Consider the following 27,195-nt stretch of genomic DNA (forward strand, 5'->3'; position numbering starts at 1 on the left):
GATAGCCATTTAAATATCAATTTTTACTATTTACCTGTTGATCGTTTCAATAGAGACATCCAACATACTTCACATGTTTCAACTGTGGTTGAATCTCTGTTGGACAGTTGATTTAGGTTAGGTCTCTGTGTAAGAGTCCAAAATGGAAGAGAGAAGATCTGGTGAGTAGAAATGCCTTGGGAGGAAATCATTAGTGAAGAATGAAGGAGCTCCTGGAAGTGGGGAAGGATTATTTATGGTTTTGGCAAACAAGAGTAATCTCTTTGTCTAGGTATTTATATTCCTCTGCTCCATTTCAGAGTATTTTAGTTATATGGACTTTTAGACTTGTTATTATAGAACCCTGAAGACTTCATCTCTATTGCATTGTACAAGATTTTCCAAGGGGGTACATCAAATGTTTGTGATGACATCCACCCTTCATAATCTAGATCTTTAAACAACATCTAACGCCTGAATGCCTCATGGATTTTTTCTCAGTGCCTTGAACTCTTCATGCCAGGTTGATCCAAACTCAGCTAGAGCAGATGGTGCCCTTCCTAACTTCAGTTTCCTTAGGCAGATGGTATTAACCTAGATTTTGTACTTCTTTCCTGCAAAGTAGGAATTCTTTATAGCTGGTGCCGTTTGTATCTGAACATGGAAATCAAGGCAAATTAGCCCCCCTACTATTCAGAACAGTTTCGCTCATTGCAACTTCACATTCTCTTGAAAGAAGAGATGTTCTCAGTTGAGTTGCAAGACATGGAGGCCTGTGCTATAATTTGTTTTTTGCCTTTTTATGCTCCTTAGCCAGGAATTTTTAGCATACTTCTGTTGTATTGCCAGGTCTCTTATCTTACATTTATTCTTGTTACTCTAGTTGCTATTGGTTTTAGCTTGTACACAGGAAACTGCAGTGCCAATCAATTTAGTTCCCAAGGTGACAGGAAACCCTCTTTGGTCAGATGTTGATTGTGCTTGTCTTTACTGCTCCACCCATTGCATTTTCTTCCTTTTTGGCTGAAGTTAAGACAAATTAATCATTGACTACCATCTGGCAGACAGTTTTGGTGGTTTGTCAGATAACTGTCCAGTAGACCTGTTAAAAAGTAATTAGTATAACAAGCTGAAGGGAAATTTCAGTGGTCCAGCTAAAACCTTTCTAGAGGCCTGGAATCACACACTGACTTTTTGACAGAATGAGTGATATAGATAATTATGAGATATCTGTAGTCTTGTCTCCAGGAGAGAAATTTGACTTTCTAACCACTGTTTGGTGCCAGTAGCATGTCTGCAGGATACATCACACACAAGGAGGTAAGTGGGACCCGATGTTCATTTGGAAAAGAATTGCTTTCTTTAAGGCTAACCACTGTGTGATCCTCCATCAGGCAAGTTTTCACTGGTGCAGCACCAGTTCTAATAGGATTGCTGACATAAAAGCTCCAGCTGTGTTTATAGTGCTTCCATTAAAATTCTACAGAGTGTCCTGATCACTATTGTATTGGCTTTACTTTTTATACGTGAATGGGAGTCAGGCAGGGGCATCAAGTGGCAGGGGTTGTGAGGCAGCACCACCCCCCCTGCAAGAACCCTGCCACTGCAAGACATTGGCTCCTGCCCGCCGCTACCTAGGAGTATGAGAAATATTGTCACTTTCTTTATGCATCTCAGGCTCTGCTGTTTTTCTCAGGCACCCCACCCCGCACATGTCTCCAGCCATTCTGATAAAAAAACTACTCCACTTTTCTCTCTCTTTTCCCCTCCCTCTGGACTGGCTAAAGAATGACCATCAGCTGGCATCTTTCCCCACTGTCAAAAAACAAACATGCTATTGCTTCACAAATATTGCTTAAATTATTCTTAAAACTTTCTCCAGTTCTGGGGGGATGACAGTACCCCAGGGTGGGGCATCTGTTCTTCCATTTAGTTCCACCTCACATTTGTCTGAGAGACTCTTTCCTTTACAGGGGGCTGGGTCAGGTTACCAGGTAGGGCCCAGACTGTTACACACAATTGTTGGTTCCTTACCAGGATAGCAATTGCACTTTTGAATTCAAAGGACTTTCCCCTAGAACACCTTTGCTACTGGTTACTGTATCAAAACAACAAATCCTTGTTCTAAGCACCCAGCCATTTTATAGCTGGGTGTCACCTGCACTATCCTTCTCTTCCAACTGATAAGTAATCTTAGCTCCTATTTATTTTTAAAAATTTCTGAGGATAGCAGAGTCTCTCAAACTTGAGTACATTCAATGAATGTCATCGAGGTGATGTGTATATTCTCAAATCCTGAGAGAAACACTAGGCTTGGAACCTCCTTCCAATCTTTTGTATTTATTACTAACCAGTCGTGAAAGTAACAGATTTCTTACAGGTAGTGTACTATTACAGCCTATACTCTGTTCCTTGGGAAGGCTGCTTCAATAAAACAGTGCCTGCAAGAAATTCAAGTGTTGGGTGTAGTGCAGGGGGGTTCAGAGCAGAGGGATGGGGTTTTCCCCCTTGGATTTTTCATCCATAAGTGGAGTGAGTTTTGTCTTGTGCACCAACACTGAGGTCATATGTGCTTGTTCAGATGTGTACCACCATGGCACTGCACCCATCAGTTACTAATGGAGGCATTTTCGAAGTAGGTGTGTGCATACACACTCCCAGAGGGAAGGGGGAGCCCAGCCCCACACATACAGACAGAGTGGAGGAGCTGAGCCCCTCCCCATATGCACATCCCACAAAAAAGGGAGAACCCCCCAGCCTCCCCACACACACACCAGAGGGTAGAGGGGAGCCAGCCCCACACACCCAGAGGGAAGTGGGGAGCTCGGCCACACACACATGCACACAATAGGGAAGGGGGAATCCCCAGGCCATCCCCTTTACTGCCCCCCCCACACACACTGCCACTCTGTCAGCCTGGGAGGGGGCCTGAGGGCTGAGTGTCTTCAACCCCACCCCTTCCACTCTCCACTTTGCCCCTTCCAGGGGTGTGGATCCAGTCCCTCCCACCTTGCCCTGGGGCCTGGCGTGGCTGTTAGCCCTGCTGCCCCCCTCACCAAAACCTGAAATGAATCCCCTGAAGTCAAGCTGACAAAGCCACTTCTCTGTACATGTGCACACACCTTAGAGCTCAGCTGCATACTATCCAGCATTCATTTTCTTCAGCAAAGACTTCATGTTTGTTTTGTTTGAATGGACAGCATGTTTCAGGTTTGGTTTTTTACAGGTGTAGTGCCAGCTGTGTGGGCACTGGTGGCCACCTGGAAAGATGAGAAGATCTAAGACCAGCTAAACTCGGTCATTCAGAATGCTTTCTGTCAACATGTAGGTCTTGAGGAGCTCAAAATAGACATCGCTTGAAGCAGCAAGCCATGGCTTGGAAAGCAAAGCCCATAAAGACTAATATAATAAACCCTGGCCTAATAACAGTAAATAATCCACCTCAAGGCAAAAAACAGGACCAAATCCACTGACCTTGCTTTTCCATGCATCCTGCTATGTAAGTGGGTAACATGGAGCCTTCTTGAAGTGGAGTGGTGAGGGACAAAGAAAATTAAAAAAAAAACTCCAGCCTCACCAACTGGGCAGGCCTGAAGACTGAGGAGCCATATTAGAATAATCCCAAAATGATGTCAGGATCCCTTGAGTGGGTCCCAAGATCCAGAACCAGTAACTAAGCAGGTTCAGGAACAGGAAGAATCTGTGTTTGGTGGGGGGTTCCATATCAGGTTCACAGTTTTCTGTTTTGTAGGGGATCCTCAATATGCACCGGGGACAGAGATCGTAAAGTTGAGACTTTAAGCAAATGAGGAATCTTCCTCCATAAGAAATCATGTAAATAGAGGGGAATGGGGACTGTAAGAGAGTAACTTTTGCCTATTATCAGAGAGGTAGCCTTGTTAGTCTGTAGCTTTGAGAACAACAAAAAGTCTTGTGGCACCTTGTAGACTAACAGATATTTTGGAGCATAAGCTTTTGTGGGCAAAGACCCGCTTCCTCAGATGCATGAGGTGGAAGGGCTGGTTTCAGAGGGGTATTTAAAGAGTGGGGTCCCAGTAAGAGGGAGGGCCAGAGCTGACAAAGTCTATTCAGCAAGGTGGAAAGGGCCCAGTATCAACAGTACTTATCAAAAGAGGCAAAACAAGTCAGATCAGACAGGGGGATGTGAGCCACTGTCAGCATCTAATGGGGAGCTATCAACACCCAAAGCGGAGAAACTGTCTTTGTAAGCGGCGAGCCACTCCCAGTCTCTGTTTAATCCATGGTTAATGGAGTCAAATTTGCAAATAAAAATCTCTGAGCTGCAAGGAAAAAATAACACAAAATGGAGCTATTGTACTTCATACAAGGGCTAGTAAACATAATTTTTTCATGATCTCTTCTCATTGTGGGCCTACGAATCCCTATTGTCTTCAGAGGTTTTGTAGAGGTAGGTACCTGAGAGCAAAATTTGGCCCCCTGGATACATATTGCTAAACAGAACTGAAGTAAAAAGTGGTTGGATAAACAGAGGATTTAAAGATACTGTGAAAAAGCAAGGAGCTGGGATTGAAATTGTTCCCCAGTTGACTGTCCTATCTACATGAATTCTCTTTGAGTTGTGCTAATACGTTCAAACTGAATGGTATTCTCTGTTATCTGACCAGCATTGTGTTGACCTCACCTCTTTTCTGCAATGCTTATTTAAGATAGTTTGCAGCACTAGCTGTAGCACAGAGGTTTACGTTTTTGACGGGACTTTGTTTGAAGGTGAAAGGCTGCTGTTTATTTTGTTGCCTTTTGGAATTAGCTTTTTCTGCCCCCACAAAACGTTTCCTTGGTTACTGGAAATTTAGAATAACACATTTTTGGTAAGACCCCATGCCTGCCATTTCTCTTATCTGTAGCTTCATGTAATTGAATAATTGATTTTAAACTTAATAAAACAAAACAGCAGTCATGTAGCACTGTAAAGACTAACAAAAGTATTTATTAGTTGATGAGCTTTTGTGGGACAGACCCACTTCCTCAGATCTATAGATTTTCCAGTTCAGAGCCAGTTATATAGCACAGAGGTCCAAAAAAAATTGCAATAAAAACAGGCAAAATAAATACATAAGCTGAAGGAAGGGGGTTAGGGTGAGGATATTAAGTGTCCTGCCTGAAATAATTATGAACATCAAAGGAAGGGAAGCAGTCCTTGTAATGCATGAGGTAATTGATGTCTCTGTTCATACCATGTGCTAATGTGTCGAATTTGAATATGAACACCGCTACCTCCATGTTACTAGTAAACTTAATGTTGATCTTTTGGTTACTAAACTAAGTAACACAAACACATTGGCTGTGGCCACACTAGCCCCTCCTTTCAGAAGGACTATGTCAATGTGGCACTGTGGGATATACTAATGAGGCGGTCCATGAATATAGGGCACCTTGTTAGCATGATGGCAGCCACGCGTGCTTCAAAACTGCTGGTTTTGAAACGCACACCACCTGTGTAGCCGGGGACCTTTCGAAATGGCCCCCTGATTTTGAAAGCCCCTTCGTCCCAAAACCAGATGGGAATATGGGGCTTTTGAAATCGGGGTCGTTTCGAAAGGCCCCCAGCTACACAGGCAACATGCATTTTGAAACAGGCAGTTTCGAAGTATGTGTGGCTGCCATTATGCTAATAAGGCTCTGCATATTCATAGCAGCGCTTCATTAGCATATCCCGCAGTGCCACATTAACATAGTCCTTCTGAGAGGAGGGGTTAGTGTGGCCACAACCATTGTTGTGATTATTGCAGTATAAGATTTCCTTAAACTACGAAAAGAAGTTTGTACCAGGTAGAAAAGGGAGAGTGCCAGTGACAGGTAGAGCACCGTAAAGCTTCAGGCTATCCCTCCCTACTTAAAGGCCAATCAGAAGTACAGCTCTCAGTGAGACTTTGGAACATAAGTGTCCGTGACGTCTTAAAATCTGAGGCTTGGTTTATAGATGACACAGCTTTTTTAAACAATGGCCCAGGTTTGAAGGCTGGATAGTTTTCAGGAACTGCTGCTGTTTAGTAATTTGTTCAAAGGGTGCTAACAATTCATGCCTGTGTTTAGAAAGCCTCTGTGTAACACGTGCAGAGGTTTAGAGATATGAAAACCAAGTCAAATAAACAAGAAAAGAATGGGTTTTTTTATTGTCTTAGGGTTGACAGGGTATAGTAAGTACCTCCTTTCCAGGATGTTCCTTCCTGTCTTTTTCTGATGGCAACTCTATCAGGAAAGAACTCTTTATACTGATTACTCTTCAAGCAACAATAAAATATAATTTTCTCTCACTCATACTGTATGCACAGCCTTGGCTGCCAATTAAAGAGACAATGCTTATGATAGTGTTTTTTCAAGTCTACTAGATCTGGTTGAACTCAGGAACAGCGGGGCATGACTGGGTTATTTTTCTTTGATGGGCTTGAAGGATATAGATTCCAACACTGCAATTGAGCAATATGTGTGTGTCTCATTATCAGTTCCCAGTGCCATCTGAAGGTAGAGACAGTGCTTTAAAGCACTGTTCTGTAGTTAGGGCATACATATACCTATCTCATAGAGCTAGAAGGGACCTCAAGAGGTCAAGTCCAGTCCCCTGCCCTCTTGGCAGGACCAAGCACCAGCCCTGACCAAATTTTTTTAAGCTATTTGCCCCAGACTCCTAAATGGCCTTCAAAAGGACTGAGCTCACAACCTTGTATTTCCCAGGTCCATGCATTAACCACTGAGCTGTCCTCTGTTTAAAGTATTGAAGCCAGTTTGGTCTCTGATGCAACTTCTATGAAATAGACTCCTCTCTGCTGGGAAGCCTGGAAGAAAGCAGCTGTTTTGTACATGTCTGGATAGCTTATAAAATGTATTTGTTTACTTCAGAGCAGGTTGAAAACTCATTCTTAACAGAAAATTGGGTTTTCATTTAAATAACACTTTTCATTAAAAGCGTCTGCTTTCCATGCAACGTTCTGACTTTTAATTGAAAGGCCAATACTCAAAAACAGTAAAATTTCAATTCAGCGGTGCTGCTGTGGTACTTCGTAAGAGTTATAGGTCAGGTAGTTCACGGCTCCATTGTCTCCTATGGCCTCCATTCGCTCAGCTAGACTCTTTCTCCCTTTCTGTGCTACCCCCAGGAACTTCCATGATGCACCATAATGCTCAGCAAGAGAGTAGAGAATGGTGCATCATTGCAGATGTAGTCTGCCTCCACAGCCAACCTCACAGAAAAGCACCTGAGTGTCGTTTCCTCATCAGAAACTTTCGGGGATTGATTTTTCACCAAAAAATAATTCTAGGAAAGACGCGATGAAACTGAAATTTTCCATTTTTAGCAAAAAATTTTCACAAGGAGGGCAGGCAGGAATCATTTTGCAACTATCATATTATGTACGTAGCTTATCTATACATGATCTTACCCATAAAAGTACACATGATCTTACTGCTATCCTCACCTTTTTTCCTCTTTTCCTACCTTCACCCTCCTCTTTGCTGTACTTATTGCACCTTGTTTCAAATTAGCTTTGAAAGCTCTTTGGGGCAGTGATTCTGTTCTTTTGCCTCCTTATGCAACGGGTCTTCTAATCTCCAGATGAGTTCTATTGTGATACAAATACTAATAATAATTCATAATTCACTTGACTGCTCTTAATATCTCAATGCCTTAAGCAAATTAGCTATAAAATAGTAAACATTGACACAGCACTTTGAAGCACCACCAAATAAGTAAGTGCAAAGGAATATGACTATCAACTCTTAATATCGCAACAAGCTTTCTTCCATGCTGAATTATCCCATCGATGTATAAATAGTGATAGGAGCAGGAAGTAGCAGTAAAATTTCATCTTTGAGTGCAGTTTGCGTGATCAAATGCAACTTGATTGTGGAAATAATCTGCAGGAAAGGTTGGGAGACTGTCTCGAGCTCTGCATTTTGAAAAGTCAGTTCCCGTAGCTGTACAGTGCAGTCTTATCGAGCACAGAACAGGAGCGAATTGGCAGTACATTAGAAACATGATTAAAAGAGGGAAAGCTGAAACTACTCTCATGTCAGCTGTTTTCCTCCACAGGATATTGAGTGATTCCTGTCCCAACCTGATACTGATTGCTTAAACCTTAGTCCAGAAGTCCTTGTCAAAACTGTTTCCTTAGTTCGTTTTGACGTGCAGAGGTTGGTGTACATTTTAAAATGGTTGTAGCGTGGACTTTAGCACTGGAGTTATTGGCCTGCTGTCACTCAGACCACTGGAAGCAAGAACAGGTACCTAGGATGCATTTACCGAGCACTCATTTACTCGTTTAACACTCACTGATTAGTTTTTACAGATGAACAGGGAGCTATTGGGGAAGAGGGTAGCAGCCCTCTGAGGCCTGGGTGTTTCTAGTAACTAGGAAGTTGAGGTGGGTTGGAAATCTTTCCTAAAGTGAATCACAGCTCTCCCCGTGTGGGATCCCCCTTCTCCTTTTGGCTTGAACCTGGCCTCCTGGTCCCTTTCTCAAGCTCGGAGACAGGATGCATCAATTATTCTGGCAAAAAATGAGAGAGAACCAGTAATGGAACAGTAGGAGGTGAGAGGAGATTCATCGGATACAGGAAGCAGAAATAGGAACAGTAGAATTCCTTTGAGGAGGAACAAATGCAAAATAAACTCAACTCCAGTGCCTCCATTCAGAACACATATAGTTTTTCAGGATACACACCTCCCACACATTCCCAGGGTTCTAGGTTAGCTTCAGTGTTGTCTCCAACACCCCCAACCTGTACTATAAACAGAGACCTGTGATTAATGCGATTACGGTGCCACACAAATGACTACTATGTAATTCATCTCCACTGGCGTTGACTTTGGAGCAGAACCACACTATAAATATCACCATCATTAATTATTTCACCCCTCCTCAAGTCAGAAACACCAAGCTGTTTCTCTTTCTCAGAAGATCCAGAGCAGAGGTATACACCTGTGTCTGGAAGAGGGCTTTGGGAAATGAGATTGAGGGAGACAAAAAGGTAAAGACCGTTCTATTGCTTTTCGCCTCAGGAGCTAGTCAGTGTGCAGGAAGATCAGCAAGCAGATGGATCTTTTAACATATACAGCCTATATCCCAGACTACAGTGCTGAAAAGAGACTTATCTTCGGCCTTAAGTGAGAGTGAATCAGGAACAGAGTAATGGACTAGAACAGGCACTGAGCAGAATAGGTCACTGGGGTACAGTGCTATTGTCACCACCTACAGGTAGACTTGAATCTACGGACCTCTGGAACTTGTTGCATGAGCCTCTACAGTTTGAGCTAAAAGCCAGCTGGCTGGTAGCTAAGATTGTGCCACTGTGGTCTAAGGGGCACTCGGTGGAACAGTGAACTACACCCAGAAGGTGCGTAGATTACCCCTTGTAAGCATGAAGACCCTTTCTGTTCATTCTGATGTGCAACAGTATGCATGGGATCTTGATTAAAAGGCAAGTCACTCATTTAATAGCCATATTTATTTCTGTACCTTCAAACTTACTCTTATCCCGAGGCATTGTTTCAAGTTACTAACATAAAAATGCTGAATCTCAAAATTAGCACTTTTCTTTTTAGCCCCAAGTCAGTCAGGACTACTTAAACGGCTGACCTAAAACTGACAGAAACCAAATTGCTTAACGTCACAAATCAGGAGCCCTGAGTTCTGTTTTTGTTTCTGCCATGGACTCAGTGGCCATGGATACACTAAGCCTCCCTTTCGGAAGGGGCATGTAAATTGCAACCATTCAAAAATGCAAATGAGGCACTCACGAATATTTTTGGGGGCAAGAAGAGTGCTTTCGAAATCAGGGCACCTTTTGAAGGAACCGCAGCTACATGGCTATTTTTAGTTCAAAATAAGCACTTTCCATGGGCCGGGTGGCCATCATTATGCAAATGTGGTGCTGAATATTCATATCAGCACCTCATTTGTATTTTCAGAAGGCTGTAATTTACATGCCCCTTCTGACAGGTAGGGGTAGTGTAGCCATGCCAGTGTGTGTTTTTTAGGCAAGCTGTTTGTGGCTTTTGATATTTGGATGCTCCAGTATCAGGATGCCAAACTTCAAAAAATGTAGGCCTACTTTTCAAAAAATCCTGAGTACCCACAACTCCAAATGTAAGTCACATCAACAGAAACATCTGTAAAAAGATCTAAGGATGAAAAGCACTATATAAAATGAATGCTAAGCATTATTTGTGCTAGTTATTGTTTCAGTAGTTTTATTTGGTTTCTTCTCAGATTTACTCTGGTGATATTGAATAAGAAGAGGCTTTTATTAAAGTGTGTTGCATATTATCCAGGTGTGTTTTTTTTTTCTGACCTAATAGCAGAAAATGTGGACCTGCAAAAGAAATGGATCCATGCTGTTTCAGCCTTGTGATTGTCCTTCATTCGGAGCCTTCTGTCATATATTTTAAGAACCAGGTACACAGCCTGGAAGTCAGTAGGAGTTTTCCCATTGACTACAGTGGAATCATGATGGAGCTCTTTATCCTGAAGGAGGGAAGCTTTGTTAAAATGCAGGTTTTATGATGGAATGATCTTTGCTGAGCTTGAAATCACATGTGACCTGACGTATGGCTTTGACAGAATAGATAAGCACCACCCAGAGTGGGTAACACAGCTTAGTCCTCTGGTAGATAGGAAGGCAAGATTTTCCCACAGACTAGATGCCTTAGTCTATGACTACACTTTACCCTAAACTCGAAATAAGTTTATTTTGTAAGAGGATATTTTGGCATTTGGTGCTGTCTGAACAGTGCCAAATGTCAAAATATTGTGCTATTTCAAGGCATTCATTACTCCTCCTGGAACAAGGTGTATAGGGTTGCAGAAATAGCACATCCATTATTTCAAAAAATATTTTGAAATAACAAGTATGTTTTTTGAAATAACGGGCATGTTTCAGAGATGCAGAGTAGCTATTTTGGGATACTTGGGTATCCCGAAATAGCTCTGCAGTATAGACATAGCCTTAATGTTTCAGGCTATATCATGGAGAAGTGGTACAATACTGAGGCATCTGTGACCTTTAAGCATATCAATAGTTAGTCTTATGTTGACTAGCAGTGATCACTGACGTAATGATGATTTTAAATAATATTTCCCCAGGCCATCAGTTTTTCAAAAAAAAATTTCTTGAGACTCTGGTGATAATAATGTATATTGTGAATCTGAGTATGAAAGGAAGCATATCTAAATAACATATTAGAAAGCAGTATTCTACTATTTGTCCAAGGCTAAAAGAAAATGGAGGCACACTGGACACTTTCCAGAGATCCCTTTCACCTCACCAATTGTCTACTTTGCCACTCTGAAATAAGACACTATGGGAGGATTTTTTAGAAATACTAAGTTCCCACAACTCCAGAGGACATCAACAAGAGAAGAATATCAGACTTTACATTTATTTTATTTTTATGCCAGAATGTGGAACTAATAGTGATCACCATATGTCTTGGTTTTTTGTGCTTATCCTTCCCTCCCCCTTAGCTATCATGCCATATTTTTCTTAGTAATGTCTTAATCTTTGGGAAAGCAAATTCATCTATATTTTCTCAGTTGTCTTCTTCACAAAGCTATGATGTATACTACTGAAATGGGAAAATAGTTAGAGTAGGTTTTTAGAAGTCATTTCTTAATCTGACACTGGACGTCAAACTCGAGGCTGACCAGTAATAATTCCTCTCTCTCATTTATGCAGGTTTTTCACTGGTATAACTAAAATTTGATGTAATGCCACTCCTGATTTATGCCATTCTGAGAAGAGAGTCAGGCCCCATATCTAATACTAGTTGTCACACAGTCTGGAGTACATAATGACCATGAATATCAACTTCATGGCAGAAACTCAAGAAGCAAAGCAGACACCACAAACGGGTGGTATTCATGACAATCAGATTTTACCAAACCCATAACAAATATGAGTTCCTAGCGAGGAACAGTCCTACCATTGCGTCACAGGCAATCACCATGCAAGCAAGCTGAATTTAGTGCTAATCATCACTTAGGCCAAAGATCACAAAATATTAGGTTGCTTCCAGTCCAAAAACACCAGTCATTCACCCAGGTCAATTTGGGCCCCAAAGACTGCCCTTTTAACCTCTATTCTAGGAAAAAGAAATGAAAGAGTTATTTACAGGTTAAAGGAGGCAACCTATATGCACACATGAGTTACGGTGCATGATTCCCAAAGGTGACCAAGCTGTAATAGTGTCAGCACCGAATGTCTCTTTGAGGCTAACCCAAGCTGACCCTGGGGATCTCTGTTTTTGTTTCCTTGTTCTAGCCTTGTGAGAGTCCAAACAGCAAAAAAGTGTCATGTCAGCTATCTTTATTTCCCTTTTCCAGAATTCAGGCTGATAGGATGAGCTTTTCTGCACGTAGTAGCTTCATGGGTGTGAGAGAACCATTAACCCAATCTTTTTATTGTGATATTCCACAATGTCCCATTTAGTTTTGATAATCCTTCTTCATGGGCAGAGAAAGGACTCTTCCTGCATGGGTTCACAAGTTCAAAGCAGACAGTTATAAAGCAGAAACTTACATATGACCTGAAAGAATGAGATACAGGCATTACAATGAAGATTAATTCATGCAGTAACTTACAAACATTTGCTAAAGTCTAAGCACTAAACACATCCTTAGAAGTCTAACACCTCTCTCGAACGATACCAGCATATAGCTTAGTTGGTCTGGTTTCCAGCTATGCTCAGCATACAACTATAGCCTTGGCAAGAGTTGCCCTTTGGTCTACCAGCATCATAAGAATAATACTAGTACAGTAAACTCTTTCATATCTGGCATTCTATCATCTGGAGCTCTCAAATAACTGGCATTTTAACCATAAGTAAATTTAGTTACCTGACCCATTATAAGGACTCTTTTACATATTTTGATGTTTTATCTAACTCTTAACTTTTCCACCCCCACCTTCCCTCTGCTCTTCTGATTTGCCAACCTCAACAACAATTTTTGGATCTCTGTGCTTTGTGTATTGAGTCTGTTCTGGTATGGCAATGATCTGAAGAAGTGGGCTTGTCCCAGAAAAGCTCGCCACCTAATAAAATATTTTGTTAGTTTTTAAAGTGCCACATGACTCCTTTTTTGCTTCCATAAGTACAGTACATTAAATCCTCCATTTAATGGACTAGTAGGCGAGCGGGGGAGAGGCGAGAGCTGTCATTCCTCCCAATAGTCTGTTAAATGCAAGGTTTACTGCTCTTCCCTGCAGGCTCTCCCAGCCCCAGTCCCACTCCAACTTCCCCCAAAGCACTACCCAAAATACTCCCCCTCCCTTCCAAAAAAACAAAACAAAGCAAAACAAAAACCGTCTCCGAAAAAAACAAACCCTTGCCATTTACCAACTCTGGTGGAGGAGGCACCGGAGCCCCCTGGCTGGAGGGGCTGGTTGCAGGCACCACAGGGGCCTGAAAGGTGGGTGCCTACCCACACATGCCTGGCCCCATGTGTCTGGAGCCCGCTGGCTGTGGAGTGCCTGGCCTACCGGCAAGAGCCCCCTGGCTCTGCACGGCTGGAGCCATCTCTCCACGGGCACCTAACCGCACAGCTAGAACCCCTTGGCCCCGCACAGCAGGAGCTGCCTGGCCATGTACAGCTGGAGCTGCCTGCCTGCAGGGGCCACCACGCAGCCTGGAGGAGCTGCCACAGGAGCACATGGAGGCTCTGGCAAAGGAGATGATGGGGGCAGAGGCTCCTCTGTGCAGCAGCAGGTAAGTCCCTTAATTTTTGGGTTGGGGCGGGGGGGTGGGAGAGACTTTTAAGATTTCACTGACCACTATTGAATGGACTCAGGAACAACAGGGGATGTCCATTGTTTCCAAAATCTGCTAAATCGGGGTGCAGAAAATCAAGGTTTTACTGTATAGTGAGAGTAAATATGAATAAATACAGCAAATACAGTATGTTTGCAGTCTACAAGGCTACTGTTGTTGGTAAATAAAGTACTCTGAATGCAATTTTGTTTGTTTCTTAATAACTAATCTTGTTTTTCTTTAGTGTTATGCATTGCTGGGTATTCCTCTCTATTATCCAGAATATTTGAATGTCCAGCAACCTCCCGGGCCTGGGGCTGCCAGATATGAAAGAGTTTACTGTCGTATGAATTAACAGAAATAAACAGTAAATGTTAGAAGGCTATTGCAAGTTCTTTCTTCTCCTGTCCTGGCCATAAGTTCCACTAACATTAGTACTACTGAGGTTGCTATGTATGTGCTCTTAGAGCTCAGATCAAGTCCCTCCTCTTCAGTCACAGATATCAGTTCTCTTCCAGCTAATTAATGTCTTCCTTCCACCTGCACAGTCCAACAACTACCACTCAGCAACAGAGAAACTCAGCTAAGGGATGGGGCACTGAGATCACAAAGGAAGCAACTCCCTTGTCTGAAATCCCAAGGTCACACAGGACAATGACTTTTAGAGGGCAGCAACCAGCCTAAATTGATTCCCAAACCACTAAAGAGAATGAAAAGTGAGAACTAGGACTCTGGGCGTTGCATTTTCAAAGAGTGCTGAATAAACAGTGGAGAGTGTATTTAAAGAAATTACCAAGTTTAAATAAACAATTGGGAAAACTTATTGGGTAATTGGATTTTCATAATCACAAATGTTGGGTTAATTTTAGGGTAAGAGTAGACCTGGAAATGACTTACCTAATGATTTATAGCCTTTGTTAACCTGCGGGATCATTGAGATGGACAGGTGGAGCTTCCTTTCCAGCAAACATTTCATTAATCATTTTTCCACCATAGTTACTCTTAAAATTTGTTCTAGACATGTAATTTCTTCAAAGATAATAACATGAATTGACTCAGTGGGTCTTCGAACAATACACACGGTAAAGTTAGTGGGCACCAGACAGTACCCATGTAGGGTAACTTCCTTGTGTAATTTACTTCATACTTTATACCCAGGTGTCAGTCACACATCCAAATAGACCCAAAGTTACTTGAGGTGAACGTGAACATGCTAATGTAACTACATGTTTAAAATTCCATCAGTTTCTTACATAATGATATTCACGTCATGAGAAAATCTCAGGGAATTTGCAAGAGGACTGATTTTTGCCAGAGAGGACCAAATCCTTCTGACCTTTCTCAAGCAAAGGACTCATTTACCTCAACATTGGGCCCATAATATTGACTAGATAAATAAAACGTTAGCTTTATTCACAGCATTCAGGTGAGCTCAGTGGCTGGTTTTCTGCTCCGCCCAATGTGAAAGTTCAAGATGAGGAAGCCTCCTTGATCCCTGTACCCTTTGCAGATCCACACGGAGAATGGGTACAGTCTAGCCTGACGGATAGAGCAAAAAGTGAGCCCATGTGTTGGATGTTCATGTTGACAAGTTAATCAGTTCTCTGTGATTAGCATAATCCTTACCTCATTTATTAAATCTCCAACCTCATTTCTTCAAAGTGTAGTTTCAGATTTAATGAAATTAAATGGTTTAATGAAATTATTGTCCTTTAAAGCAATCATCTGCCTTATTGCAAATCTTTAAAAAGAAAAGGTTTTCTGACTAAATTAGCAACTTGCCGTTTTTAATCTTTGCTTCACTACCTAAGTGAATTAAGTTAGGACTTAAGAAAATAATTCTACCTTTATAGTAAGTAATTTGGTTCTCCACACCAATTTTCTTGAAAGAGCCCCTGCAATGGAAAAAAGCTATAAATTCAAAGCTATAATTAGATCAGGCATATTTCTTTTTGTTAGAAAGGAAGTAGCCCTTTTGCCAAGACTGCCAGATATAACAATATAAAAGCCAAAGAAAATATTAACATTTTAGCTGCACTTTGTTACAAAACAATATGAATATTTTCTTTCTTTTTTACTAGCAAAAATCAGTAGAGCCTTTCAGGGACTTCTGACTGGGCCCAAAGTGGTACATTTTTTCTCAGCCAAGAGCAACACAGATAAGGTTAAGCAGGCTCATTACACCCCTCTTCTTGTGCTATTGATTACCAGATTAATTTAAGAGGTTGCTTTTTGACCTATAAACACTGAAATAGTCTGCAGTATACCTATCTAAGAGACTATCTCTCTCCCCAAAATATCCATGATTGTTGAGGTCAGCATAGGTGCTTTGCTGAAGCCCCTTTGTTTAAGGAGGGAGGAGCCTGCTAAGGTGTTCTGAACTCACTTCTTCCATAGGATTAGAACAGGTTGGGTTTGTCAACCTACTGGGCATGCAGCAAGGCCAGCCTTTTCACCAGAAGTGAATAACCATATTCCTCTGTGTTCCATAGCCAGCCCCACCCAACGCCCCTTTCTTCGGGGGCGGGGGCGGTGCTGGGTGGGGCTGGCACTGGAACACAGAGGTACGTATGGGAACAGTGAGTTCCTGATGTTCCTGCATTTTTGAGTTGATCTGGGGTTATTGAGAGATCTGGTTAGTTCACTGTATCTTTTTAATATTATCTGTGGCACCCATTGCAGTAGATGGGTGCTATTTTATTACACTCTATTAGTCTAAATAAATAATGTAGCTTGACTGAGTGAAGTCAAAGTCACTGCACCTTCACAAACTAGTTATGAAACCTACTCTGTGCCCTCAGAAACTGGTGCCGGCTAGCCTGTCCCTTCTCCCACCCTTCCGTCCATCTCATTTTTTTACACAAAAGGCGCTGTGCCTCTGAGGGGGAGGAGTAACATTAACATGCTCACTCATGGGCCCCAGTAAAACCTGTCCGTGGTACAAAAAACTACACCTCACAGGACTTGTGGGCAGTGAGCACAGCGAGTGCCATTATCTGATAGTAGCAGCACAATTTCCTGCCTAGAAGCCCCTTTCACAGAGCATATTGGAACACAGCAAATTGTAATCCTGTGCAAATGGCTGAATGCAGGTGATCTCATTTGCTGATGGTCCAAACGGTGTTTTTTTGGGAACACTCACAGGAGGGAAGTCAGTGTCAAATGATCGGAGCCAATGGTTCTCCACCTGTCCAGGCAACTGTAACCCTTTCAGGAGTCTGAAGCCTGAATCCTGTTTCCCAGGCTGAAGCTTAAACCCCAAAACCCCGGACTGATGCAAGTTAATTAGCTTTACAGGTCTCCCTGTGATGTGGGGCCCTGAGCGGTTGTCCTTATTGCCACTCCCTACTGCTGGTCCTGTGCTTGTGACACACACACACACACACACACACACACACACACACACACACACACACACACACACACACACACACACACACTCTCTCTCTCTCTCTCTCTCTCTCTCTCTCTCTCTCTCTCTCTCTCTCTCTCTCTCTCTGTCCTAGAGTATCATGACCCCTACATTCGGAACGCTGATGAGTTGGCACACCTCCTTCAAGAGCTCTGTGTACCTTCAGGGGTACATGTGCCTGTGTGAACCACTGATCTGTGCCTACCAGTACATTTTTTTTGTGAAATGTCCCTTTAGCTTGTCAATGGTGCGCTCAGTAATATATTTTTTTTCTCAGCCAAGAATATGTTGCTGTGGTTGTAGCTAGTAATTATCTATATTCCACCCATGTCCTAGCCCAGGGGTCAGCAATCTTTCTGAAGCGGAGTGTCAAAATTTGACCTTCTGACCTCTTTGTCCAGGCTGAGTGCCAGTGATGCTTTATAAACTCACTAACAGCCCTACTTAAGATGCAGAGCTTTGCCATGTACGTGGTGGTTAGTAGCATTAGCTGGTCTTGTGTTAATCCACAGGCAGCAGGGCTTTGAGCAAGCTCCCGGCTGCATGGGGAGGAAGGGTGGCCCTGAGCTCCTGCCCTGTGTGCCTGTGAAAATTGGCTTGAATGCCACTCTTGGCACCCATGCCAGGGACTGCTGACCCCTGTCCATTATAGTCCCTGTGTCTGCTCTGAGGAGTAAGTGAGTCCACTACCTTGGAGGTGGTTGATCTTTGAGTTCCACTGTTAAATGCCAGTCAGCTGTTAAGTGAAGTGTCTATCTGTCACTGCACTTCTCTGCTTTATTTCTAATGCTCTTTATCTGACCTGTAGTGCTCTGTGGGGACTCTAGTTTATCTATGGAGCACTGGCCAAACTGCAAGAAATTGCTATATGTACCTGTTACTGCCTATATACAGGAGTTGTTAGCCACGCCTCTCTGCTACAAGCTTCTCCCACTCTCTAGTCCGCTGGTGTCTACTTTCCAAATTCTGCAAGGTTTGGCAGTGGGTTTCTTGACTGATACAAGCACAGGTTATGTGCCATCCACTTGATTTCACTATTCTAGCAAGCGCCATCCTTTTCATCTGAGCAGGAGTCCTGGTAATGTCCATTTCCAGATAAACTCTTTATCTTTCTCACTCCTGAGAGCCTTATTGGGTGAAGCAGTTGAGCCCACCCCAAAAGGCGGCCAGATAGTTGCAATCAGCTGAGCTCTGCTTTGCCTCTGCCACTGACTACCATCTCTGACTCACTGTACCGTTTGTGGGTCCCAGATTCCAAATTCTTGCCATAAGGCATCCTTTGGTTTAATTGAAATAAACTTGTGTACAGTAAGTCTTATCTGGAGCATCACTGATTCCAGCTGTAACCCTTCTATTAATGGCAGTTGATCGCTAGAAGAGCCAAGTTCAGTCCCTAGGGGATTCTGTTAATAATACAACCAAATGGGTTCAAGCCCTCACCCAGTAACCTGGAACAGTCTCAACTTACTGGCTGAGTGCCTGTAAAGGCAGTTCTTCCCCTCTCATAAACACAGAGTCTGAGACAGGAGCGAACCACTTGTTTAATAACAGTAGCCTAGCATAAATTTACCCAGCAACACATGCAGTATTCTTAAACAAAGGAAAGGAAAACCCCATTAAGCAAGGCACTGTCCCCAGAGTCTGCTGAGCCAAATCTCTTGCTAAGAGCTCTTTATTCACATGCCCCCACTTACCCTCCTCTGCCTCAACTCTCCAATCACAGCGTGGTCTGGTCCATACCACCTCAGAGTTCACCGGTGCACCAGCATGAAAACTCTTGCCACGTTGGGGCAGGATCACCTACTGGCTGCCTTCAAGTCCTGCTGTCTGCCCCTTGTCTGCTTCTCTCCAGCGGCCACCCCTGCTGGCCATTTGTCTGTTGCTTTGTGGGTTTGGGTCGAGGCAAAACCCTGTGATTTCAGCTCTCCGTGGCTTCCGCTCTGGGCCTAGCCACAGGAATCTCAGTATTCACCAGGATGGAGTCTCAGAATAATTACAGACACCATCATTGGTCTGAGCTTTTGTTCTATCTTTGAACACTCAGGGGAAGGACTAATCAAAGTAGACTTATAGCTGTTTGACCAAAAGACTCCCAGCTGGTTCAGCCAGACCCCCCACACCCCGCCAACATTTGCTCCACAGTGTTTTGCTGAGGGGAGCCCTGTGTGATCCGCATCTTACACAGCGATGATGACTGCCCTGAACCCCCAAAATAATTTCAAGCATTGGTGATATTCCACAATTCTTACATCAGGTCATAAGTTGTGACTTTGCAATGAGAAGTTATTTACAACAGGCGAAACACCACTGCTGCTTCTGTTACGCGGCAGGTCTTGCAAACAAAGCAGCTATTTATTTACATAGACACACCCTGAAACTCTTCCCCTTTCATGAAGTCTTGTGGCACCTTATAGACTAACAGATATTTTGGAGCATAAGCTTTTGTGGGCAAAGACCCACTTCATCAGATGCATGAGTGGGCGGGGAGTGGTTTCAGAGGGGTATTTAAAGAGTGGGGTCCCAGTAAGAGGGAAGCCAGAGCTGACAAGGTCTACTCGGCAAGGTGGAAATGGCCCAGTATCAACAGTACTTATCAAACGAGGAAAAAACAAGTCAGATCAGATAGGGGAGTATGAGCATTTGTCAGAGTCTGATGGGGAGATATTAACACCCAGAGCAGAGAAGCTGCCTTTGTAAACTGCGAGCCACTCCCAGTCTCTGTTTAATCCATGGTTAATAAAGTCAAATTTGCAAATAAATTGCAGCTCAGAGATTTCTCTCTCCATTTGATTTTTGAATTTTTTTTGTTTCAGGACTGTCACTCTTAAATCTGCCACTGAGTGTCCAGGGAGATTGAAGTGTTCTCCCACAGGCTTCTGTACATCACCATTCCTGTTGTCTGATTTATGTCCATTTATTCTTTTATGTAGAGACTGTCCAGTTTGGCCAATGTAAATTGCAGTGGGGCATTGCTGGCACATGATGGCATATATTATATTAGTAAATGTACAGGTAAAGGAGCCCCTGATGGTATAGTTGGTGTTAGGTCCTGCGATGATGTCGCTGGTGTAGATATGTGAGCAGAGTTAGCAGCGAGGACTGTTGCAGGGGCTGGTTCCAGGCCTAGAGCCACTGGTTTGTGATTTGTAGTGGCTGGTGAGGATTTGTTTAAGGTTGGCAGGCTGTCTATAGGTGAGGACAGGTCTGTCTTCCAAGGTCTGTGAGAGTGAAAGATCATTGTTCAGGATGGGTTGCAGATCACTGATGATGCGCTGGAGAGGCCTTAGGTGGGGGCTGTATGTGATGGTCGGTGGTGTTCTTTTGTTTTCGTTGCGAGGCCTGTCTTGTAGCAGGTGGCTTCTGGGTACCCATTTGGCTCTATCAGTCTGTTTCCTCACTTCCTTAGGTGGGTATTTTAGTTTGAGGAAAGCTTGGTACAGGTCTTGTACATGTTTGTCTCTGTCTGATGGATCAGAGCAAATACAGTTGTACCTTGGTGGCTGGCTGTAAACAATGGATCATGTAGTATGCCCTGGATGGAAGCTGGAGGAGTGTAGATAAGCATAGCAGTCCGTGGGTTTTCAGTACAGGGTGGTATTTATGTGACCGTCGCTTATCTGCACAGTAGTGTCCAGGAAGTGAATTTCTTGTGTGGACTGGTCCAGGCTAAGGTTGATGGTGGGGTGGAAACTTTTGAAATCATGGTGAAACTCTTCAAGAGCCTCCTTCCTGTCTGATCTGACTTGTTTTTTCCTCTTTTGATAAGTACTGTTGATACTTGGCCATTTCCACCTTGCTGAATAGACCTGGTCAGCTCTGGCCCTCCCCCTTTACTGGGACCCCACTCTTTAAATACCCCTCTGAAACACACACCCCCCACTCATGCGTCTGATGAAGCGGGTCTTTGCCCACAAAAGCTTATGCTCCAAAATATCTGTTAGTCTACTAGGTGCCACAAGACTTCTTGTTGTTCTCGAAGCTACGGACTAACATGGCTACCTCTCTGATACTTCCCCTTTCATGTAAGTGATCTGTAAAGAACACATTCCTCAAATTCCTGCATCCACACTCCTTACATAGCAAACGTTTTCTTTCTTTGATAAATACGGTTTTTAAATGACAGCCAGGAAATCAAAGTGATTTCACATAAAATGACAGAGGATAAATAGAATATTTATAATAATAAATAAATTATTAGCATTACTGAATGGATTCTCTGGTGAGGAAGTAAGAGAGATACAGATAGGGCATTAAAACAGTGTTTTGCCTTAGTAGAGAAGAGAAAAAAATAAAGTTTATTTAGTGAATTTGGAAAGTTTGTTTAGCTTCTAAAAAGAGAGTGATCAGCACTGATAGACCTTATTCCAAGGAGATGAATCTAGGTAACAGAACAGGAACATCTCTTACCAGCAAAAGTTGCTTCCGTCTCAGAAAATGAGGGGGTTGCCTCACAATAATGAATAGATGGGAAAAAAAATTAATGAAAGCAACTAAAAATCTTTTAGTTAAAGAGGAGTCCACTGCCTTGAAAATTGTAGCAACTGCCATCACACATACTGCTTGCTTATGTATTTGTATGATAGCATGTGGCTTATGGAAATAAATCTGTACAGGTTGAACCTCTCTAATCTGGAACTGTCTCATCTGGCAGCATTCGTAGTCCGGCACAATTTTAGTTAGCCAGATGCCACTTATGGGTGTGGCCAAGTTTCCCAGAGTCTTATAAAGTTTGTTTACAGCTACCAGTCCTGGATCTAAGTGTTCTGTGCTGTTATTTAGCCGTAGTTTACCCCCAAATATCTCCAAAGAGTCCAGCAAGTAGTGGAAGTATTGGCAATGTGATACACAATATTGATGTCCCATAGTCTGGCAAATTCTCTCATCCAGTACTGGTCAGGTCCCAAGGGTGCCAAATTAGAGAGTTTCAACCTATAGTAATAAAAGGCCTTAGTGATATAGTCCCATATTTTGAGCACTGTGGAGTCACCATTCCAGTGGACATTCCAGCAGGTAAGGAAACATGCCTATTAAGAGCTGATAAGAAATGTATAAAACTATTTATAATCCTAGAGGGAAAGAGGAATGGGTGGAGCTGTTGGTGAATGGAGAGGGGGTGAGGCAATTGGGATGGAAAGAATTACTACTAGATACTAAAGAAAGGGAAATGGAAGGAGATGGTCACTGATACGTTAGAGTGACTTTAGAAAAGCTTTTCAACATGGGGTGTTATAGTATGCTTATTTATAGGGCAACGAGTAGGAACTTGTAGAACTCTATTTTCAGGAAGTGTGTGATGAGAGAGGGAAGTACATGAGGAGGAAGGAATAAGCCTGAATATTGAATTGTCTTTATCTTTTTAAAAACTGAATCCTGAACAGTGGCTCTGTAGAATTCAGAAATATGTAAAAGTCAGTCAGGACACCTCACAACACAGTTCTATAGATAACTGGACAGTTCATCTTATTTTTTAGTCTTCACAGTGTTGAATTCAATGCATGATTGTTTCTCATTCTAACTTGAGCAAATATGAAATTCTTACTTACTCCTTCAAACTAGGTTTAGTCATTACAAAACACCAGTGTATGAATTTATCAAAACAAAAAAAGCAGTAAAGTAGCACTTTAAAGACTAACAAAATAATTTATTAGGTGAGCTTTCGTGGGACAGACCCACTTCTTCAGACCATAGCCATACCAGAACAGACTCAATATATAAGGCATAGAGAACCAAAAACAGTAATCAAGGTTGACAAATCACAAAAAAAAAATTATCAAGGTGAGCAAATCAGAGGAGTGGGGGGCGGGAGTCAAGAATTAGATTAATCCTTGACTCCATCTGTATTCTTGTTTTGAGTAAAAAGAGTTATGAACTGGTAACCCCAGGAAAACCTCTGGGTGGATTAGATTAATCTAATTAATCTAATTCTTAACTCCCACCCCACCCCTCTGCTCTCTGATTTGCTCACCTTGATAATTTTTTTTCTGATTTGTCAACCTTGATTACTATTTTTGGTTCTCTATGCCTTATATATTGAGTCTGTTCTGGTACGGCTATGGTCTGAAGAAGTGGGTCTCTCCCACGAAAACTCACCTGATAAATTATTTTATTAGCCTTTAAAGTGCTACTTTACTGCTTTTTTGTTTTGACAGTATAAAGACTAGCACGGCTTTCTCTCTGTTACTGTATGAATTTACGTGACTCAGCATTCCAGAAGTGGTGGGCAACAAATGATAGAATGGTTGGAAACTATGAAAATGGTAGTTCTTCTTCAGTTAGCTGTTGTGTGGATAGTATGATAAACAGGATTAGTCTCAGCTCAGAAACCCATTTGTGGTAGATATTGCAGTTTTCTACAACTTTCTGGACAAACCTCACTGCATGAAGTTTATGTCTCATTGTGGATCGACGTTTGTATGTAATTCTGTGAGAGAAGGGGACCATGGCAGAGACAACATATGGTGCCAAGGATGTAGATGAGGTTACTTGACACGCCCCACACACCCAGATTTGCTGTTTGCTTTACACTGAGCATGATCACACAGGCTGGTCATGATCAATAACACTGCAGAAGTGGTGTGCCCTCACTATAATCCTCTCCCCACCCCAAACACACACACTATTGCAGGCATATATTGTCTCTGGGCCAAAACAGAGGGCTGTGGTTAGGTAGATTCATTCAGTTTGTAACATGCCCAAAGAACTACCACGGCCACCTGTATAGAGGTCTGCATATATTGTTTCAAACTAGATTCTCCAAGGAACTGCAGTGAGAGCAAGGACTTTTTGGTAAATAGCCTGATGAAGTCGGTCTGTGCCATGAAAGCTCATCACTGAAGAAATCATTTTGTTAGTCTTTAAAGTGCTACATTTCTGCTGCTTTGTTTTGTTGGAGTGCTGACTAACACGGCCACCTCTCTGTTACTATTCAGCCTGATTTAAAAATGACTAAAGGCCTTCATTATGGTCCACCAAATAAAGCAAGCGGGGTTCTTCTGAGAAGGGCTGGAGGGACTTGACTCCGTCTGTATTCTTGTTTGGAGCAAAAAGAGTGATGAACTGGTAACCCCCGGAAAACCTCTGGGTGGATTTAAGGACTCTTCAGCAGCCAGAACCCTTGCTGGAGTCCTGAGGTGACTTCTGGCAAGCATCTTAGTACGTGTGTTGGTTGTATTATGTTTTCTCTATAGTACTTTTGCCTTAAGTGTAATGTGCTAGTTTAGAATGAGCTGATAGTAATTTATAGCTGTGCAATTATGCTGTTTACCATCTCTGAGGAGAAAAGAAAAGCAGGCCTGCTTTGGCCAGCTGACTTAGCTGGGAATTCTCAGTGTACTCAGGAAGCTGTTGAGCCTGGAAATAGTTCAGCTATTTGGGTGTCTCCACCCATGAAAGGTAATGGCCGAGCAACTGAGAGCCTAGAGAGCAAGCTGTTGTGGAACCAGAGATGGGTAATAGTGGGGCATTTACCCTGAAGTGTGACACTGCTTTCTTCATATTTTCTAAAATCAAATCTGTCATGGAATTAAGGGGTCCTTTGAAGCAGAAAATAAAACATTGGTGAGTGTGATACCCTTCAAGTGAGACATTTTTGGTTTCTGTGAAGCCTCTCTAAGTCTGCTTGTCATTTCTTTGCCTTTGATTTACTTCATTTATGTTACAGTTCGTATCTTCTGTGATTTGGCGCGCTATTCCTATTATTTGTGCTTCTGCTACACTGACTCTTTGTCTGGTTCTGCTAATGCCCCACCTTCTCTGTGCTATGCATTAAAGATATCTGTCACATCTGAGGAGCTTATTTTATTTTCATAAACTGTAAATGAGATTACTTTTACATTTAAATAGCCATTATTTTTTTCCTTATCTGGAACATCCACTCTTAATGATATCACTGATTAGCATTTCTGATTTATGAGGATTTGATGGCCAATGTAGAATGGTTCATATTCTAGATTGAGGCAGTTTTACATTTACAGACACACACTTTTCTTTCAGAGGTCCCTGGTTTTTAAGAGCTTACCATCAAACTTACTGTAGTGTTGATTTGTTAAAACACTAAAAGTTATGTGACGGCCTTCAAAGAACCCCTAAATGCCTTCCTTATTTGGCGAACAAGTGTTGAAAGGGATAGATAATGGATTCAGAGGATTTCATCTGTGGGTCATCAGCTTAGATGTAGCTAGTTAACATTTGATGTCTGAGGCAAGTCTATAGTGCCTGGTTTCAGACCAGTTCCAAGTGGACAAGTTTTACATTACTTCAAAACACCATCACAACTGCAACTTACTGGCATCCTTCTTGGTAAGTATGGAAAAGAAGCCATCAGTTGACTGGGAATTGACATTAAAGAATCCCCTTCATATCAGAGTTGAGGCACGTTGACAAGAGTGAGGTTCTTTAGTTTTCACAGCCACTAACCTCGCTGTACCTGTTTTTTAATTTTATTCTCTCGGAGTATCACTTCATACATTTTACAAGCACCAAATTCACATTTTTATTTCTATTTTTTGGGGAGTTCCTGGATAATTTGTATTATTAACATTGTATTTTGAGACTTTTTAGAGATAATATTTTTGATAAACAGAGCATTTCAGTTAACACTTTTTATTATAGGCCTGATTCAAAGCCCATTGAACACAGAGGAAAGATTTCCCTTGACTTCAGTGAACAAGCCTTAACTGCACAACTGATCATTAGTGCATAACATTTTGACATGGAGCTGACCTGCAAGTCATTTACAATATTAATAGGTCAAAAGATAATATGTCAGAGGAATTTTACATTGATAACAACAGCGGATAAGTCCCCAATATTGAATCTGGAACACAGTAATCGTCTCTCCAGATGTGGAAAGTAACATTGAATGCAATTCGTCTCTTTGAAATTGGTCACAGATTTTCTGGTTTTGCTAATTTGTTGCTTGTGTTTCTGTTTTCCATCACTGTATTCACAAATTGTGATTAGAAATGGGCCTCAGCCGCAAAATTCAGAACTTTGGAATTCAGAAAGTTCTCTAAATTTCATTTGTCTTCAAAAAAATTGTTGTTGGATCTAGCTATAGCCATGATTGGGCATAAAAGTGTCATTATATTTCAAAGTCCATGAACTTTAGCAAACAAAATTTAGCTTCTCGCTTACCTCCCCTCCCCCATAATGAATATTCCAACGTTTCTCTTTCCCCTCAAACCCATTTCTCTTCCTCAATGCCTAAAAGAGTCACTTACTATTAAGAATCTGGCTTATGTAGATTATTGTGCCCGCCACGTAGAAATGCTTATATAATGCTGTTCTCTTCTTGTATCCTTCAGGTCAAATGTATGACAAAGGACCTGATGCTGTGAATACTTATGCATATGATTTACAAAATATAAGCATTTCCATTCAATGGGATCACTCACATGTATGAGTGGTTAAAATATCAGGACCATAAATATCTGCCCTGCCAAGACTTCTTGGTGCACTTAAAAACTTCCACTAAATTGAGTTTTGAATTTTATGTGTCCCTAAAACTTCCAATGGCTACAGTGGAAGTTTAAAGGGCGTACGTAATTCAGGTTCAGGTGCCTAGTTAAAAATGTTATCATAACTTTATTAGATAGGGAGCTAACACATTGTTATTTTCCACTGTAGGCGAGGATCCAATGTCTCCCTGACTTTGGACATGAGCAGTTTGGGAAATGTCGAACCTTTTGTTGCTGTGCCTACCCCACGAGAAAAAGTAGCAATGGAATATCTCCAGTCAGCTAGTCGGGTCCTGACAAGACAGCAGCTGCGAGATACAGTTGCATGCTCTCATTTGCTTCAAACAGAGTTCATGGTGAGCCCATTCTTCACTGGAAAAAAAAGCAAAACAAAACAGACCTTGCAAAGCAATTTTAATAATGCTAGTCTAATAAAGGCAAGAAGTATGAATACTGCCAGGGCAAATGAAAATGAGATGTATACAACTCTCTTGAGGATGTTTGAGGTATAACAAAGGAATAAGAACAATGTCATTTTTATTAAACATGCTTGGGCATGTGGT

General features: G+C 42.1%; 1 protein-coding gene across 1 annotated transcript in view; it reads left to right on the forward strand.

Moving 5' to 3' along the window:
* Positions 1-27,195, forward strand: part of PTPRR (protein tyrosine phosphatase receptor type R) — a 212,546-nt gene that overhangs the window by 150,680 nt on the left and 34,671 nt on the right. The window contains exon 7 of the mRNA XM_074984038.1: positions 26,802-26,988. Within this exon, the coding sequence (XP_074840139.1) occupies positions 26,802-26,988 (187 nt within the window). The remainder of the gene's footprint in view (positions 1-26,801; positions 26,989-27,195) is intronic.

This window comes from Carettochelys insculpta, chromosome 1 (genome assembly GCF_033958435.1).
Source record: "Carettochelys insculpta isolate YL-2023 chromosome 1, ASM3395843v1, whole genome shotgun sequence".
Taxonomy (NCBI): Eukaryota; Metazoa; Chordata; order Testudines; family Carettochelyidae; genus Carettochelys; species Carettochelys insculpta.